Source organism: Coregonus clupeaformis, unplaced genomic scaffold, assembly GCF_020615455.1.
Source record: "Coregonus clupeaformis isolate EN_2021a unplaced genomic scaffold, ASM2061545v1 scaf0207, whole genome shotgun sequence".
Taxonomy (NCBI): Eukaryota; Metazoa; Chordata; class Actinopteri; order Salmoniformes; family Salmonidae; genus Coregonus; species Coregonus clupeaformis.
The window spans coordinates 292095-307500 of NW_025533662.1; the positions used below are offsets into that span (position 1 = coordinate 292095).

Genomic DNA, 15406 nt, shown 5'->3' on the forward strand with positions numbered 1-15406 from the left:
TGAATTCAGGCTGTAACACAACAAAATGTGGAATAAGTCCAGGGGTATGAATACTTTCTGAAGGCACTGTATGTGAGTAGAGTCTCAGGAGGAGAGGGTTCTCCTTCACCATCCCTTCTTTACTCTGAGGGCTGCTGGGAGTCCGCTAGGAGCTCTGGTCTCAGACACTCTATGGGGCACTGGATGTTCTGTTGGAAGACAGAAAGGAAATGTTCAGTTCATTTAAAGTACATGTTTGCATGATAGTCAATAAGGAAATGCATGTACACCTGATATACAATCTCTATTGACATATGGGACGTCACAAAGACATTTGTGTCAACGTTATTATGGGCCAGTCTTTAGAATCCTAGGAGCACAGAATTAAATAAAAACACTAGAATGGTCAGTGGCAAACCTTTAACATAACTGCCGGACGGCCATCTTGGTCAGGGAAACTGTATAATATTGTATCTCTATGACTGAGAGGCCGGAACACCCACCAGTTTTTTCAGGGCGTTCTCCCTGTAGCGGTCAAATGCGTCTTGGTGTATTTGAGAATCTAGCAGATCCACATCCACCTCAGTCTGAGCTCCTGGTCTTCTGCAGTTCTCACAGCGCCAGCCCTGGGGAGATGACACGCCGTTCACCACATAGAACAAATGCACTGACACTCTCATACATCTGTTGTGTCCTTACATTCACTGAAGTCCAAATCTCATTTTATTTGTCACATGCGCCGAATATAACAGCTGTAGACCTTACAGTGAAATGCTTACTTACAAGCCCTTAACACTTATTTTTCTTAACTGCATTGTTGGTTAAGAAAGTATTGACTAAAATAAACTGAAGTAAAAAATAAATAAAATAGAAAAATTACAAATAATTAAAGAGCAACAATGCAAATAGTCCGGGTAGCCATTTGATTAGCTGTTCAGGAGTCTTATGGCTTGGGGGTAGAAGCTGTTAAGAAGCCTTTTGGACCTAGACTTGGCACTCCGGTACCACTTGCCGTGCGGTAGCAGAGAGAACAGTCTATGACTAGGGTGGCTGGAGTCTTTGACAATTTTTAGGGCCTTCCTCTGACACCGCCTGGTATAGAGGTCCTGGATGGCAGGAAGCTTGGCCCCAGTGACTACCCTCTGTAGCGCCTTGCGGTCAGATGCCGAGCAGTTGCCATACCAGGCGGTGATGCAACCAGTCAGGATGCTCTCGATGGTGCAGCTGTATAACTTTTTGAGGATCTGAGGCCCATGCCATATCTTTTCAGTCTCCTGAGGGGGAATAGGCTTTATCGTGCCCTCTTCACGACTGTCTTGGTGTGTTTGGACCATGTTAGTTTGTTGGTGATGTGGACACCAAGGAACTTGAAGCTCTCAACCTGCTCCACTACAGCCCCGTCGATGAGAATGGGGGCGTGCTCAGTCCTCTTTTTTTCCCTGTAGTCCACAATCATCTCCTTTGTCTTGGTCACGTTGAGGGAGAGGTTGTTATCCTGGCACCACACTGCCAGGTCTCTGACCTCCTCCCTATAGGCTGTCTCATCGTTGTCAGTGATCAGGCCTACCACTGTTGTGTCGTCGGCAAACTTAATGATGGTGTTAGAGTCGTGCCTGGCCATGCAGTCATGGGTGAACAGGGAGTACAGGAGGGGACTGAGCATGCACCCCTGAGGGGCCCCCGTGTTGAGGATCAGCGTGGCAGATGTGTTGTTACCTACCCTTACCACCTGGGGGCGGCCCATCAGGAAGTCCAGGATCCAGTTGCAGAGGGAGGTGTTTAGTCCCAGGGTCCTTAGCTTAGTAATGAGCTTTGAGGGCACTATGGTGTTGAACGCTGAGCTGTAGTCAATAGCATTCTCACATAGGTGTTCCTCTTGTCCAGGTGGGAAAGGGCAGTGTGGAGTGCAATAGAGATTGCGTCATCTGTGTATCTGTTGGGGCAGTATGCAAATTGGAGTGGGTCTAGGGTTTCTGGGATAATGGTGTTGATGTGAGCCATGACCAGCCTTTCAATGCACTTCATGGCTACCGACTTGAGTGCTACGGGTCGATAGTCATTTAGGCAGGTTACCTTGGTGTTCTTAGGCACAGGGACTATGGTGGTCAGCTTGAAACATGTTGGTATTACAGACTCGGTCAGGGAGAGGTTGAAAATGTCAGTGATGACACTTGCCAGTTGGTCAGCGCATGCTCGGAGTACACGTCCTGGTAATCCATCTGGCCCTGCGGCCTTGTGAATGTTGACCTGCTTAAAAGTCTTACTCACATCGGCTACGGAGAGCGTGATCACACAGTCATCCGGAACAGCTGGTGCTCTCATGCATGCTTCAGTGTTGCTTGCCTCGAAGCGCACTGTGACGTCACGAGAGGCTACACAGCTTTCAGCGGGATTGCTCAAGTAGTGCAAGGAGACAAGGTTCAAACAAAACAAGGATTTTATTATAGGTCTTGGGAAATTAACGAAAATATAACCAAATTCTGTTCTCTTGTGGCTCTTTAAGGGTTAACAGTTCAGGGATGTCTCTTCCACATCCAGAATCATAATTCTCACTCGCTCAGATAACTTTTCCCCAGCCTTACTGTAGTCCACGTTGCAGCTAGTGGCCAACCCAGCAAAAAGTCCTTCCAAATGTCTCTCACGTATTTCCACAGGTGCATATATCCAAAGGTGAGTATTTCCCAAAGGTAAGTATCTCCAAATCCTTATATTCCTCATGGAAGTGGACGTGCAGCACTCTTGTCCTCCAGAGAGCCCAGGTTGGAGACTGTGTCTCTTCACCCCCCACACACTCCCCTCAGTGTGTCTCTTCCCTTCCCCAAACCTTCAGCTCATCAGCTCCTCATTTGTTTCAGCTGCGTGGGAAGATTGGCCATAGAGGGGTGGAGTTCCCGACCATACCAGCAGATGGAGCCATAGCTGTCTGGGTTTGCAGCCACCTCAGGGGGATGTAACGTCCCTCCAGGACACAGCCTCTCGTGACATCACACATCCCCCTCCTCGGGACCGACGTCCTCGTCGGGGTAAAGGCAGCGAAGAAGGCATCACGCCGGGAGAGGGCGTCCGCATTGCCGTGGTGCTTGCCAGCCTGCTCTCTCTTCAACTCCTCCACCTCTAGGACCAGGGACTCAGCCTCCTGTTGTCTCTCCTTGAGTTTCTTACTGAACGCATCAGCCTTGGTTTTAGCAGAGTTTAGCTTCTGTTGAGCAGCTTTCAGTTCCTTCTCTCTCTCTGCCTCCGCATTCTTCATCTTGTTCTCCAACACCTTGTACTTCTCCTCTGCCCTCTTCTGGACCTCCTTACTACTGCGCAGGGTCTCCTCACACTCCTCGATGGTCCTGCGCAGCCTCTCCAGCTCCCCCTGTTGCTTATGGAAGGAGCTCTGTTGGAGTTTAGCCTGGAGGATATCTAACTCTTCTGTCTTCATGTCTAACTGTTGCTTTAACAAACGATACCTCTCAGCGGTCCCCTTCAGACCAGACAGTTCTTTGTCCAGATTCTGTAGCTCCGTCTCTGTGTCGGTCTGGGCACCTGCCATCCCTATCAGAGCCCGGGCGGGAGTGAGTAATTCGGAGGATTGCACCGGAGCCTTCCCAGGATGAGTCTTGCCTCTCCGTTTCCGAGGTACTCGGGTTATCCTCTCCTGAGACTCTCTCCAGAGTGGGTAAAAGGCTGGGCAGTCTCGTCCAATTAGGACAGGGACGGGGAGGGAATCAACCACCCCGCCGTCGTGTGTATGGTTCCCCGTGTGCTGGTCATTGTAAGTTCAGTAATGGGGTATTCTCTGGTGTCCCCATGGACACAGGAAACTGGGAGGACTTTCCCCGGGGGTCAGACACGTTGGGCCCACCAAATCCTTACGCACCAGGGTGGCCCGGCTACCAGAATCCAGTAAGGCCTCCACATCATGGTGATTCACAGTTACCGGGCAGGTGGGGGGGTCGATCTGGGCCGCCATCTACGACTCCCAAGAGCGAGGCAAAACGGTGTGTGGGTGCTGAGCTGGAGGACTCCGCAGTGGGCATAGGTTCATCGGCTGGTTTCCCACACTGCCAGGAGATATGTCCCATCTCCCCACACCGGTAACACTGTCGAAGTTTCCCCCTCCTGGTGTACTCTTCTTGGACCCGCCTGGTTTCTGGCTCCCCCTGGAGCCGGGATAAGTCCTGACGTGGCTGGGTTCGAGACCTTGGGGTCCTTTGGACGGGTTCTTCCCATTTGTGGTGGGGCCGCCCTCCTGGGGTCTTTTCGGGAAGCATTCAGCATCTCCGCTGTGGCCTGGTACTTTTCCACAGCTTCCACGGTCAGATCAGCCGTGGTCAAGGCCTGTTGACTGATGAACCGTTTTGCCTCATAAGGCAGGGCGCGTAGGTAACGATCCACCACAACGGCCTCCACCACCGCCGCTGCTGTATTCCTCTGCGGATCCAGCCATTTCCTTGCGATTCGGACAAGTTCATGCATCTGCGCCCGAGGAGGTTGGTCTGGTTGGAAGGTCCAGCCGTGAAAGCGCTGGGCCATACCAAACTTTGTGAGTCCATATCTGCTGAGGATCTCAGACTTCAGGGCATCATAGTCAGTAACCTGGTCAGGGCCCAGGTCCCGGACAGCATTCAGCGATTCCCCGGTTAGAAAGGGGGCTAACAGACCAACCCACTGTTGCTTGGGCCAGGCTTCCCTAGTGGCCGTGGCCTCAAATGCATGCAGGTATGCCTCAATGTCATCGGTAGCTCCCATCTTAGATATAAAGTCACTTGCCTTTATTGGGCGGGTATTTTGGACCACCCTCTGTCTCTGCAACTGCAATTCCTCTGCCTTCAGAAGGTTGGCTTTCTTTTGCTCCTCCAAGAGAGCCACGTTTGCTTGCATCTGGGCTTGCTGGCCAGCAACAAGGGCTTTCAATATGTCCTCCATTTCAGTCGGCGGGGAGCCTACGGCCAACTTGGAAAACTGGGTGATCAAACCTTCGGTATCCTCCTCTGACATGCACTATTAACGCTTGAGCGTGCCTGTATTCTCCACCATCTGTGACGTCACGAGAGGCTACACAGCTTTCAGCGGGATTGCTCAAGTAGTGCAAGGAGACAAGGTTCAAACAAAACAAGGATTTTATTATAGGTCTTGGGAAATTAACGAAAATATAACCAAATTCTGTTCTCTTGTGGCTCTTTAAGGGTTAACAGTTCAGGGATGTCTCTTCCACATCCAGAATCATAATTCTCACTCGCTCAGATAACTTTTCCCCAGCCTTACTGTAGTCCACGTTGCAGCTAGTGGCCAACCCAGCAAAAAGTCCTTCCAAATGTCTCTCACGTATTTCCACAGGTGCATATATCCAAAGGTGAGTATTTCCCAAAGGTAAGTATCTCCAAATCCTTATATTCCTCATGGAAGTGGACGTGCAGCACTCTTGTCCTCCAGAGAGCCCAGGTTGGAGACTGTGTCTCTTCACCCCCCACACACTCCCTCAGTGTGTCTCTTCCCTTCCCCAAACCTTCAGCTCATCAGCTCCTCATTTGTTTCAGCTGCGTGGGAAGATTGGCCATAGAGGGGTGGAGTTCCCGACCATACCAGCAGATGGAGCCATAGCTGTCTGGGTTTGCAGCCACCTCAGGGGGATGTAACGTCCCTCCAGGACACAGCCTCTCGTGACATCACAGCACATAGAAGTAATTTAGCTCGTCTGGTGGGCTTGTGTCACTGGGCAGCTCGCGGCTGTGCTTCCCTTTGTAGTCCGTAATAGTTTGCAAGCCCTGCCACAACGAGTGTCGGAGCCTGTAGAATTCAATTTACTTTGATAATCCACCACATGGAGCATACTGCATCCAGTTTACCACACGTTCACAACTCCTGCCTAGTCTAGACTCCCCTCATCTGTGCTTTTCTTTTACTTCCTGTGTACTACACCACAACATCCTGTGTACTACACAACATCCTGTGTACTACACAACATCCTGTGTACTACACAACATCCTGTGTACTACACAACATCCTGTGTACTAAACAACATCCTGTATACTACACAACATCCTGTATACTACACAACATCCTGTGTACTACACAACATCCTGTGTACTACACAACATCCTGTGTACTACACAACATCCCGTATACTACACAACATCCTGTATACTACACAACATCCTGTATACTACACAACATCCTGTGTACTACACAACATCCCGTATACTACACAACATCCTGTATACTACACAACATCCCGTGTACTACACAACATCCTGTGCTCCACAGTATGGAATTGGTGGTGTTACCTGCTGTCCTCCGTAGCAGGTGCAGGTACAGATAGCTCCCAGGTATTCCTTCTGCCACTGGTTGCCCACCTGGTACATATTCCCATCGTCATAACACGTCGACTCATCTGTAGAAACACAGACAGATAGATCATTCACCATAACAACGTGCAGTGCAGTAGGTCTCTGGTAATTCTCTTGCCCTTGTCAGTGTCGTAGCGACCCAAACTTTACTGTGGATTGGATATTTTCTTTTCACCTTGTTCTGTCCAGCAACTATGGTGGATGCATTACCAGGCCAGAACAGTACAGCTCGGCTCAGTAGTATTAAAAGGATCTGTGGACTTGTACACGCCGGTGTGAATTGAACAACTTGGCAACCATTCATTGATCTCTAAGCTAGTAGCCTGCAGTACTTACGTGGCTCGCACTTGAACTCTCCCTTCCCATTGCCCAAGCAAGTACAGCTCATCATGTGACCGTTCTCAGCGTGGCGGTCCCACTTCTCTCCTATATGGTAGTTGTTCCCGCTGTCATGACACCACTCTGTAGGAGGGAGAGGGTGAAGAGGGGAGTAGGTGGGTGGAGGGGTGAGGAAGGCGATAGGTGGGGAGGTAGGAGAGAGGACGGGGAGGGAGGGGGAGATAATACTAGTTCAACAAATCCAAATGAAGGTTTTGGGGGATAGATGGCCATGTCTCCTCGACTCCTCCCACTCTGGTGGAGAAAGGAGTCTGATTGGACCCAACATTCTGAGCTTCACTGAGACCCAATTGGACAATTCATCCCTCATACACACACAAACACATCAGTCATTTGACCCATGACCTTTAGCATTCAGACATGATGATGGCATGATATCTCAGGGTTTGGTATCGTCTGGTTATGGACTGACAATACAAACCCCAGACACAACGAGCTCTAGCCCTGTCAGTGGCATGTTTTACTACAGTAGACGCCAACATGCTGCAGGGACTAGCATGGGCAGACCTTCACCTTCTAGCACATCTATGTATCCCAGAGCAGGAATAAAATGTACTTGACCAATGATTTAAGAATGGCTTTAATTGAATTTCTGCTTTGAATGATTTAGTCATATTAACAAATGCTATTAATAAGAGAAAATAAATACCATAACCATATAATTTAGTCTTTTTTTTCCCTCTTGGTCGTCTGCGTCAGGTCTGCCCATGCTAAGGTAAAATATAAGGGGGTTTATATTAGAAGCATTATGGGATGGGTTAGAGTCACTCACTGGATGAATCACATCTGAAATGGCCACTGCCCAGCCCCAGACACCTGCACCACAGCTTAAAGCCTGTCTCTGACATACGCTCCCACTCTGCACCCACATCATGGTAGGTGGCTGTGAACGTGTCATAACACACATCTCTGCTGGAGGGGAGGTTGTCTCCTGGAACTAGGGGGAGAGAGAAGGGACAAAACATGTTAACAAACAATTACAAAGCAAAACAACAACCAGACGGACAAACATAACTATTTATCAACAGACGGACAAACATAACTATTTATCAACAGACGGACAAACATAACTATTTATCAACAGACGGACAAACATAACTATTTATCAACAGAAGGACATCCATAACTATTTATCAACAGAAGGACATACATAACTATTTATCAACAGACGGACAAACATAACTATTTATCAACAGACGGACAAACATAACTATTTATCAACAGACGGACAAACATAACTATTTATCAACAGACGGACAAACATAACTATTTATCAACAGACGGACAAACATAACTATTTATCAACAGACGGACAAACATAACTATTTATCAACAGACGGACAAACATAACTATTTATCAACAGAAGGACATACATAACTATTTATCAACAGACGGACATTCATAACTATTTATCAACAGACGGACAAACATAACTATTTATCAACAGACGGACAAACATAACTATTTATCAACAGACGGACAAACATAACTATTTATCAACAGATGTGATTTCCAAATACTAAACAACTGGTCAACGAAACCAAAGAACTGATTACCAGCTTCAAAACAATACATTAGAAGGGCGTTGGACAACAATACATAAACTCATGAAAAAGTATTCATTGAAAGGTCTAATGCTATTCATTGTTATTCCATGACCACGGCACACCACCACAGGGTACTGACAAAGTGTAGTACCAGCGTTGCCAACGGTGACTATCTCCTCCAGGACCTTCTCCCTGCCCTGCCCTCTCATGGCCTCCACGACGACGCCATAGGAGGCCCCAGGCGTCAGCCCGATCAGAGTGGCACTGGTAGAGGTGCCCGGTAATCGCATCTGGTAGAGAGATGAGGTCAGGGTTCATTATGGGGAACAGCAGATAGAAACACCTGTCACATCAGAATCATTCACTTCTGACACCATGTACAGAGAACAGGACTTTATTTTTTATTTTTTGGCTGTAAAGAGAAGTATAGGTACGCTAGTACACCTTTGCTACAGTTCATCTAAATGAAAAGTATTTTTCTTCATGGCATTTGTGTGTAGTATAATCACCTGGAACATCTTCTCGTCGAGGTTGGTGATGGGGTTACAGGACACCAGGTACTCTGAGCTCTGGGGCAGCCCCTGCCATGAGATGGTGGTGTGTGTCTGGGCCTCCTGCGGTACCCCAAACCCGGTATCATTCTCAGGGAACCCAAACGGAAGACCCGATAACGGACCCTCGTTCACCCGGACCAGGGGCACTCTCTGGCCATCGGGGCCCGGGACGGGGACGTAGACCAGGGGCTCACGGTGGTGGATAGCTGGGCCCTGGCCCTGGTTGTCCCTGCCGTTGGGGTTGGGGCCCAAGCTCTGGTACTCTGTGTAGATGTGCTGGCCCTGCTGGCCCAGCATGTCCTGGCCGTTAGTCCCCACCAGCTGGAAATGGTTGTCGTTGAAGTTGGGGTTCAAGTTGGGGTTCCCGTTGGGGTTGAGGGGGTAGTTGGGGTTAGGGTTGGTGTTGGGATTCCCGTTGGGGTTGAGGGGGTAGTTGGTGCTGGGGTTGGTATTGAAGTTGGGGTTAGGGTTGGTGTTGGGATTCCCGTTGGGGTTGAGGGGGTAGTTGGGGTTAGGGTTGGTGTTGGGATTCCCGTTGGGGTTGAGGGGGTAGTTGGTGCTGGGGTTGGTATTGAAGTTGGGGTTAGGGTTGGTGTTGGGATTCCCGTTGGGGTTGAGGGGGTAGTTGGGGTTAGGGTTGGTGTTGGGATTCCCGTTGGGGTTGAGGGGGTAGTTGGGGTTAGGGTTGGTGTTGAAGTTGGGGTTAGGGTTGGTGTTGGGATTCCCGTTGGGGTTGAGGGGGTAGTTGGGGTTCACATTGCCGTTATAGTTGGGGTTGGGGTTCCCGCTGGGGGTTGAGGGGTAGGTTGGGGTTGGGGTTAGTGTTGGGGTTAGAAATGGGGTTAAGGTTGCCGCTACCATAGAAGTTGGGGTTCCCGTTAGGGTTGGTGTTGGGGTTGGTGTTGGGGTTGAGGGGAAAGTTGGGTTTAGGGTTGGTGTTGGGGTTGAACTGGTTGGGGTTGCCATTGGGGTTTAAGTTGTGGTTCCTATTGGGGTTGAGGGGGTGGTTGGGGTTGAACTGGTTGGGGTTGCTGTTGGGGTTGAACTGGTTGGGGTTGCTGTTGGGGTTTCCGTTGGGGTTGAACTGGTTGGGGTTGCTGTTGGGGTTGCCGTTGGGGTTGAACTGGTTGGGGTTGGTGTTGGGGTTGAACTGGTTGGGGTTGAACTGGTTGGGGTTGCCGTTGGGGTTGCTGTTGGGGTTGAACTGGTTGGGGTTGCCGTTGGGGTTGAACTGGTTGGGGTTGCTGTTGGGGTTGAACTGGTTGGGGTTGCTGTTGGGGTTGCCGTTGGGGTTGAACTGGTTGGGGTTGCCGTTGGGGTTGAACTGGTTGGGGTTGCTGTTGGGGTTGCCGTTGGGGTTGAGGGGGAGGTTGGGGTTAGGGTTGGGGTTGGCGTTCACATTAAAGTTGGGTTTCCCATTAGGGTTGGCAGGGTTGAAGTTGGTGTTCCCGTTGGGGTTGCCGTTATAGTTGGGGTTGGGGTTGGGGTTGGCAGGGTAGTTGGGGTTAGGGTTGGTGTTGGCAGGGTAGTTGGGGTTTCCATTGGGGTTGGTGTTGAAACTAGGGTTGCTGGGGTTAAAGTCGAGGTCGGTGGGGAGGTTGGGGTTAACCTCGTCCTCGGGCACGTCCAGGATGTCGGGACTGGGCCGGTGGGACACAGGGAGCTGAGGCACGGGGAGCTGGGATGCCAGTTCTAGCAGAGAGACGGGTTAGGAGCAGAGCAAGCAGAGCGTTAAGAGACCGTGAGGAGAGGATCTGCAGTAGCTAGGTTCAACCAGCAGGATCTGCAGTAGCTAGGTTCAACCAGCAGGATCTGCAGTAGCTAGGTTCAACCAGCAGGAGCTGCGGTTGCTAGGTTCAACCAGCAGGATCTGCAGTAGCTAGGTTCAACCAGCAGGATCTGCGGTAGCTAGGTTCAACCAGCAGGATCTGCAGTAGCTAGGTTCAACCAGCAGGATCTGCGGTAGCTAGGTTCAACCAGCAGGATCTGCGGTAGCTAGGTTCAACCAGCAGGATCTGCAGTAGCTAGGTTCAACCAGCAGGGGGAATGATTGGGACACTACAGATAGAGTCCTCTTGTCTTCCCTGTTGGAGCTGTATTTAATGGGAAGCTACTGCAAACTGCAAAGCTTGCCACTAGTGTACATCGTAACTTTTGAATAACTTAGTTTAGATATTCAAAAGGTCAGAGCATTATCTTAAAGCACATCAGCTGAGCTTACATTTGTGCTGCCTCAGTATGCATGAATTGCTTGCCTGCAAAAGCCATTGTTACAACAGGCACATATTCACACAGAGTTTCACTGGTTTTGTAATAACTTCTCTTTCTTCTTCTTCCTCATTTAAACATAATTTGTTGCGTTCAGAAAAGAGGTGTCTGACCTCAAGGCTCTTTCCCTGGTTAAATAAAGAGGTATCTGACCTCAAGGCTCTTTCCCTGGTTAAATAAAGAGGTGTCTGACCTCAAGGCTCTTTCCCTGGTTAAATAAAGAGGTGTCTGACCTCAAGGCTCTTTCCCTGGTTAAATAAAGAGGTGTCTGACCTCAAGGCTCTTTCCCTGGTTAAATAAAGAGGTGTCTGACCTCAAGGCTCTTTCCCTGGTTAAATAAAGGTTCCATCATTTTCAGATGGGAAGGTTGATTGCTGTACTTACGAGTTCTAGCCCTGCCCACTAGAGGGGTGCTCCTCAGAGCATTCTGCAGGGTGACGATCTTGATGATGTATTCAGTTCCTGGTTTCAGACCTAAAAACAATAAACAGAGTGTGGGGGAGGGACTTAGTAAAAGAAACAGGCTACAATAGATGGGTTAGCTGACAAGGTCACGAAAACTATGGGCGCGCGTCGATGGGGCAGATGTGTTGTGATTCTAAACGGTCGGATAGCTACAACAATGACAAGAAGCTGCCATGTGGGGAATCAGGTTACAGGTACATTATTCATTTCAAATGATATGTTTATAAAACCTGTACCACTCAAAATAAGCAAAATGAACAATAAAATACATACATAGTTTAATAATAAATAATAAATTCAGTATTACACAGGAAAATAAAACAAAAAAGAAGTGGGTCTCCACCCCCAACCTCCCACCCCAACCCCACCCAGCCAACATGTCTCCACCCCCAAACCCTCACCCCAACCCCACCCAGCCAACATGTCTCCACCCCAACCCCACCCAGCCAACATGTCTCCACCCCAACCCCTCACCCCAACTCCACCCCCAACCCCTCACCCCAACCCCAACCAGCCAACATGTCTCCACCCCCAACCCCTCACCCCAACCCCACCCAGCCAACATGTCTCCACCCCCAACCCCTCACCCCAACCCCACCCAGCCAACATGTCTCCACCCCCAACCCCTCACCCCAACCCCACCCAGCCAACATGTCTCCACCCCCAACCCCTCACCCCAACATGTCTCCACGCCCAACCCCTCACCCCTCACCCCAACTCCACCCAGCCAACATGTCTCCACCCCCAACCCCTCACCCCAACCAGCCAACATGTCTCCACCCCCAACATGTCTCCACCCCCAACCTCACACCCCAACCCCACCCAGCCAACATGTCTCCATGTGTAGAATTCAGGCTGTAACACAACAAAATGTGGAATAAGTCAAGGGGTATGAATACTTTCTGGAGGCACTAATATAAACTCCTCAGTAAAAGGCACATGACAGCCCGCTTGGAGTTTGCCTAAAGGACTCTCAGACCATGAAAAACAAGATTCTCTGGTCTGATGAAACCAAGATTGAACTCTTTGGCCTGAATGCCAAGCGTCACGTCTGGAGGAAACCTGGCACCATCTCTACGGTGAAGCATGGAGGTGGCAGCATCATGCTGTGTGGATGTTTTTCAGCAGCAGGGACTGGGAGACTAGTCAGGATCGACGGAAAGATGAACGGAGCAAAGTACAGAGAGATCCTTGATGAAAACCTGCTCCAGAGTGCTCAGGACCTCTGACTGGGGCGAAGGTTCACCTTCCAACAGGACAACAACCCTAAGCACACAGCCAAGACAATGCAGGAGTGGCTTTGGGACAAGTCTCTGAATGTCCTTGAGTGGCCCAGACAGAGCCCTGACTTGAATCCGATCGAACATCTCTGGAGAGACCTGAAAATAGCTGTACAGCGACGCTCCCCATCCAACCTGACAGAGCTTGAGAGGATCTGCAGAGAAGAATGGGAGAAACTCCCCAAATACAGGTGTGCCAAGCTTGTAGTGTCATACCCAAGAAGACTCAAGGCTGTAATTGCTGCCAAAAGGTGCTTCAACAAAGTACTGAGTAAAGGGACTGAATACTTATGTAAATGTCATATTTACGGGTTTTCTTTATACATTTGCTAAAATTTCTAAAACCTGTTTTTGTTTTGTCATTATGGGGTATTGTGTGTAGATTGATGAGGGGGGAAAAACTATTTAAATCAATTTTAGAATAAGGCTGTAACGTAACAAAATGTGGAAAAAGTGAAAGGGTCTGAACACTTTCCGAATGCACTGTAGCCATGTTATTTTTCAGTCATTATTGTAAGTAAGCATTTCACTGTTAGTCTACACCTGTTGTCTACGAAGCACGTGACAAATAAAATAAAAATTCCAGGTCGCACAGCAAAATATTTAGGCGCATATGCAAGTAAAATGGTCGCACCGTACAGCCCTGAATCCATTGATTCTAAGCCCCGCCCGTTTTGCTCCACGGTTGCATCAGTTTTGTTGATCAACAAACAACCCACCTGGATCGGACTCTTTTCACACTATTATGCTAGGCCAAACTGTTATGGTATTTCCTATTTAAGCACGCTTACAGCCACTGAGGTGTATGGATGCGTAACCAGGCCAGCTCAGCTTGATTCGACTTGGTTCAGAAGTGTGAAAAGCCCTAAAATGTCCAGTATGTATCTTTGTTGGCGACCCGACCAAATTCACATAGAAATGTGAGTTATAGATCTTTCATTCTCATTGAAAGCAAGTCTAGGAAGCGGTAGATCGGGTCTATGTGCGCTATTTCTATGCTTCCCGTTCTTAAGTTTCGCTTTTGCGCTTTTGGGATCTAAAAGAGGAGGAGAGCCCTACCAGTGATGATGGCTTGGCTCCGGTAAGCGGTGGGTCGTGGGGTGAGTTCCCGGGGGATGCCCCCTGCCTCCTCGTAGGTGACGTAATACCCGGTGACCCCGGCACTACGGGAACCCTCCCAGGTGAAGGAGATGCTGCTGGGGGTCAGGGAGGTGAACCGGATGTTGGTGGGGGGAGACACCACGGGCTTAGCTGAAAGAGATAAACAGACAGGGAGACAGTCAGTTCTATGAACAGAATTTACAGATGAAAATACGCTGGCTGAACCGGCTAAATCTGGCACATTTACAGAAATGTTGATTTATGTAATGTCAAATAACCCTAATAAAGTAATTAAAGAACTGACACACTTAACAGCTTTAAGCAACTACACTGAAAGAATATATAAAACGCAACATGTAAAGTGTTGGTCCCATGTTTCATGAGATTAAATTATTTCTCTAAATGTTATGGCACACATTTGTTTACATCCCTGTTAGTGAGCATTTCTCCTTTACCAAGATAATCCATCCACCTGACAGGTGTGGCATATCAAGAAGCTGATTAAACAGCATGATCATTACACAGGTGCACCTTGTGCTGGGGAAAATAAAAGGCCACTCTAAAATGTGCAGTTTTGTCACACAACACAATGCCACAGATATCTCAAGTTTTGAGGGAGCGTGCAATTGCCACGCTGACTGCAGGAATGTCCAAAAAAGCTGTAGCCAGACAATTGAATGTTAATTTCTCTACCAAAAGCCGCCTCCAAAGTCATTTTAGAACATTTGGCAGTACGTCCAACAGGCCTCACAACCGCAGACCACATGTATGGTGTCATGTGGGTGAGCGGTTTGCTGATGTCAACGTTGTGAACAGAGTCCCTCATGGTGGCGGTGGGGTTATGGTATGGGCAGGCATACGCTACGGACAACGAACACAATTGCATTTTATCGATGGCAATTTGAATGCACAGAAATACCGTGACATTGTTTTAAAGGTATCTGTGACCAACAGATGCACATCTGTATTCCCAGTCGTGAAATCCATAGATTAGGGCCTAATTCATGTATTATTTCAATTGACTGATTTCCTCATATGAATTGTAAATCTTTGAAATTGTTGCATGTTGCATTTATATTTTTGATCAGTATACTTAGTAAGATTAATATAAAGAAATATACAATGACATCTGGTCCTTAGTATAGAGAGAGGATGGTAGTATAGAGAGAGGATGGTAGTAGAGAGAGGATGGTAGTATAGAGAGAGGATGGTAGTATAGAGAGGATGGTAGTATAGAGAGAGGATGGTAGTATAGAGAGAGGATGGTAGTATAGAGAGAGGATGGTAGTATAGAGAGAGGATGGTAGTATAGAGAGGATGGTAGTATAGAGAGGATGGTAGTATAGAGAGGATGGTAGTATAGAGAGAGGATGGTAGTATATAGAGAGGATGGTAGTATAGAGAGAGGGTGGTAGTATAGAGAGGATGATAGTATAGATAGGATGGTAGTATAGAGAGAGGATGGTAGTATAGAGAG

At 48.6% G+C, this 15406-nt stretch overlaps 1 protein-coding gene across 1 annotated transcript in view; it reads right to left on the reverse strand.

The window, feature by feature from the left end:
• Positions 1–15406, reverse strand: part of fn1a (fibronectin 1a) — a 71280-nt gene continuing 55874 nt past the window's right edge. Inside the window, exons 38-47 of the mRNA XM_041868564.1 lie at positions 13888–14079; positions 11468–11557; positions 10428–10507; positions 8771–9166; positions 8413–8551; positions 7486–7650; positions 6651–6776; positions 6252–6358; positions 483–605; positions 1–188 (exon numbers count right to left, since the gene is read on the reverse strand). Of these exons, the coding sequence (XP_041724498.1) occupies positions 120–188; positions 483–605; positions 6252–6358; positions 6651–6776; positions 7486–7650; positions 8413–8551; positions 8771–9166; positions 10428–10507; positions 11468–11557; positions 13888–14079 (1487 nt within the window). The 3' untranslated portion in view covers positions 1–119. The remainder of the gene's footprint in view (positions 189–482; positions 606–6251; positions 6359–6650; positions 6777–7485; positions 7651–8412; positions 8552–8770; positions 9167–10427; positions 10508–11467; positions 11558–13887; positions 14080–15406) is intronic.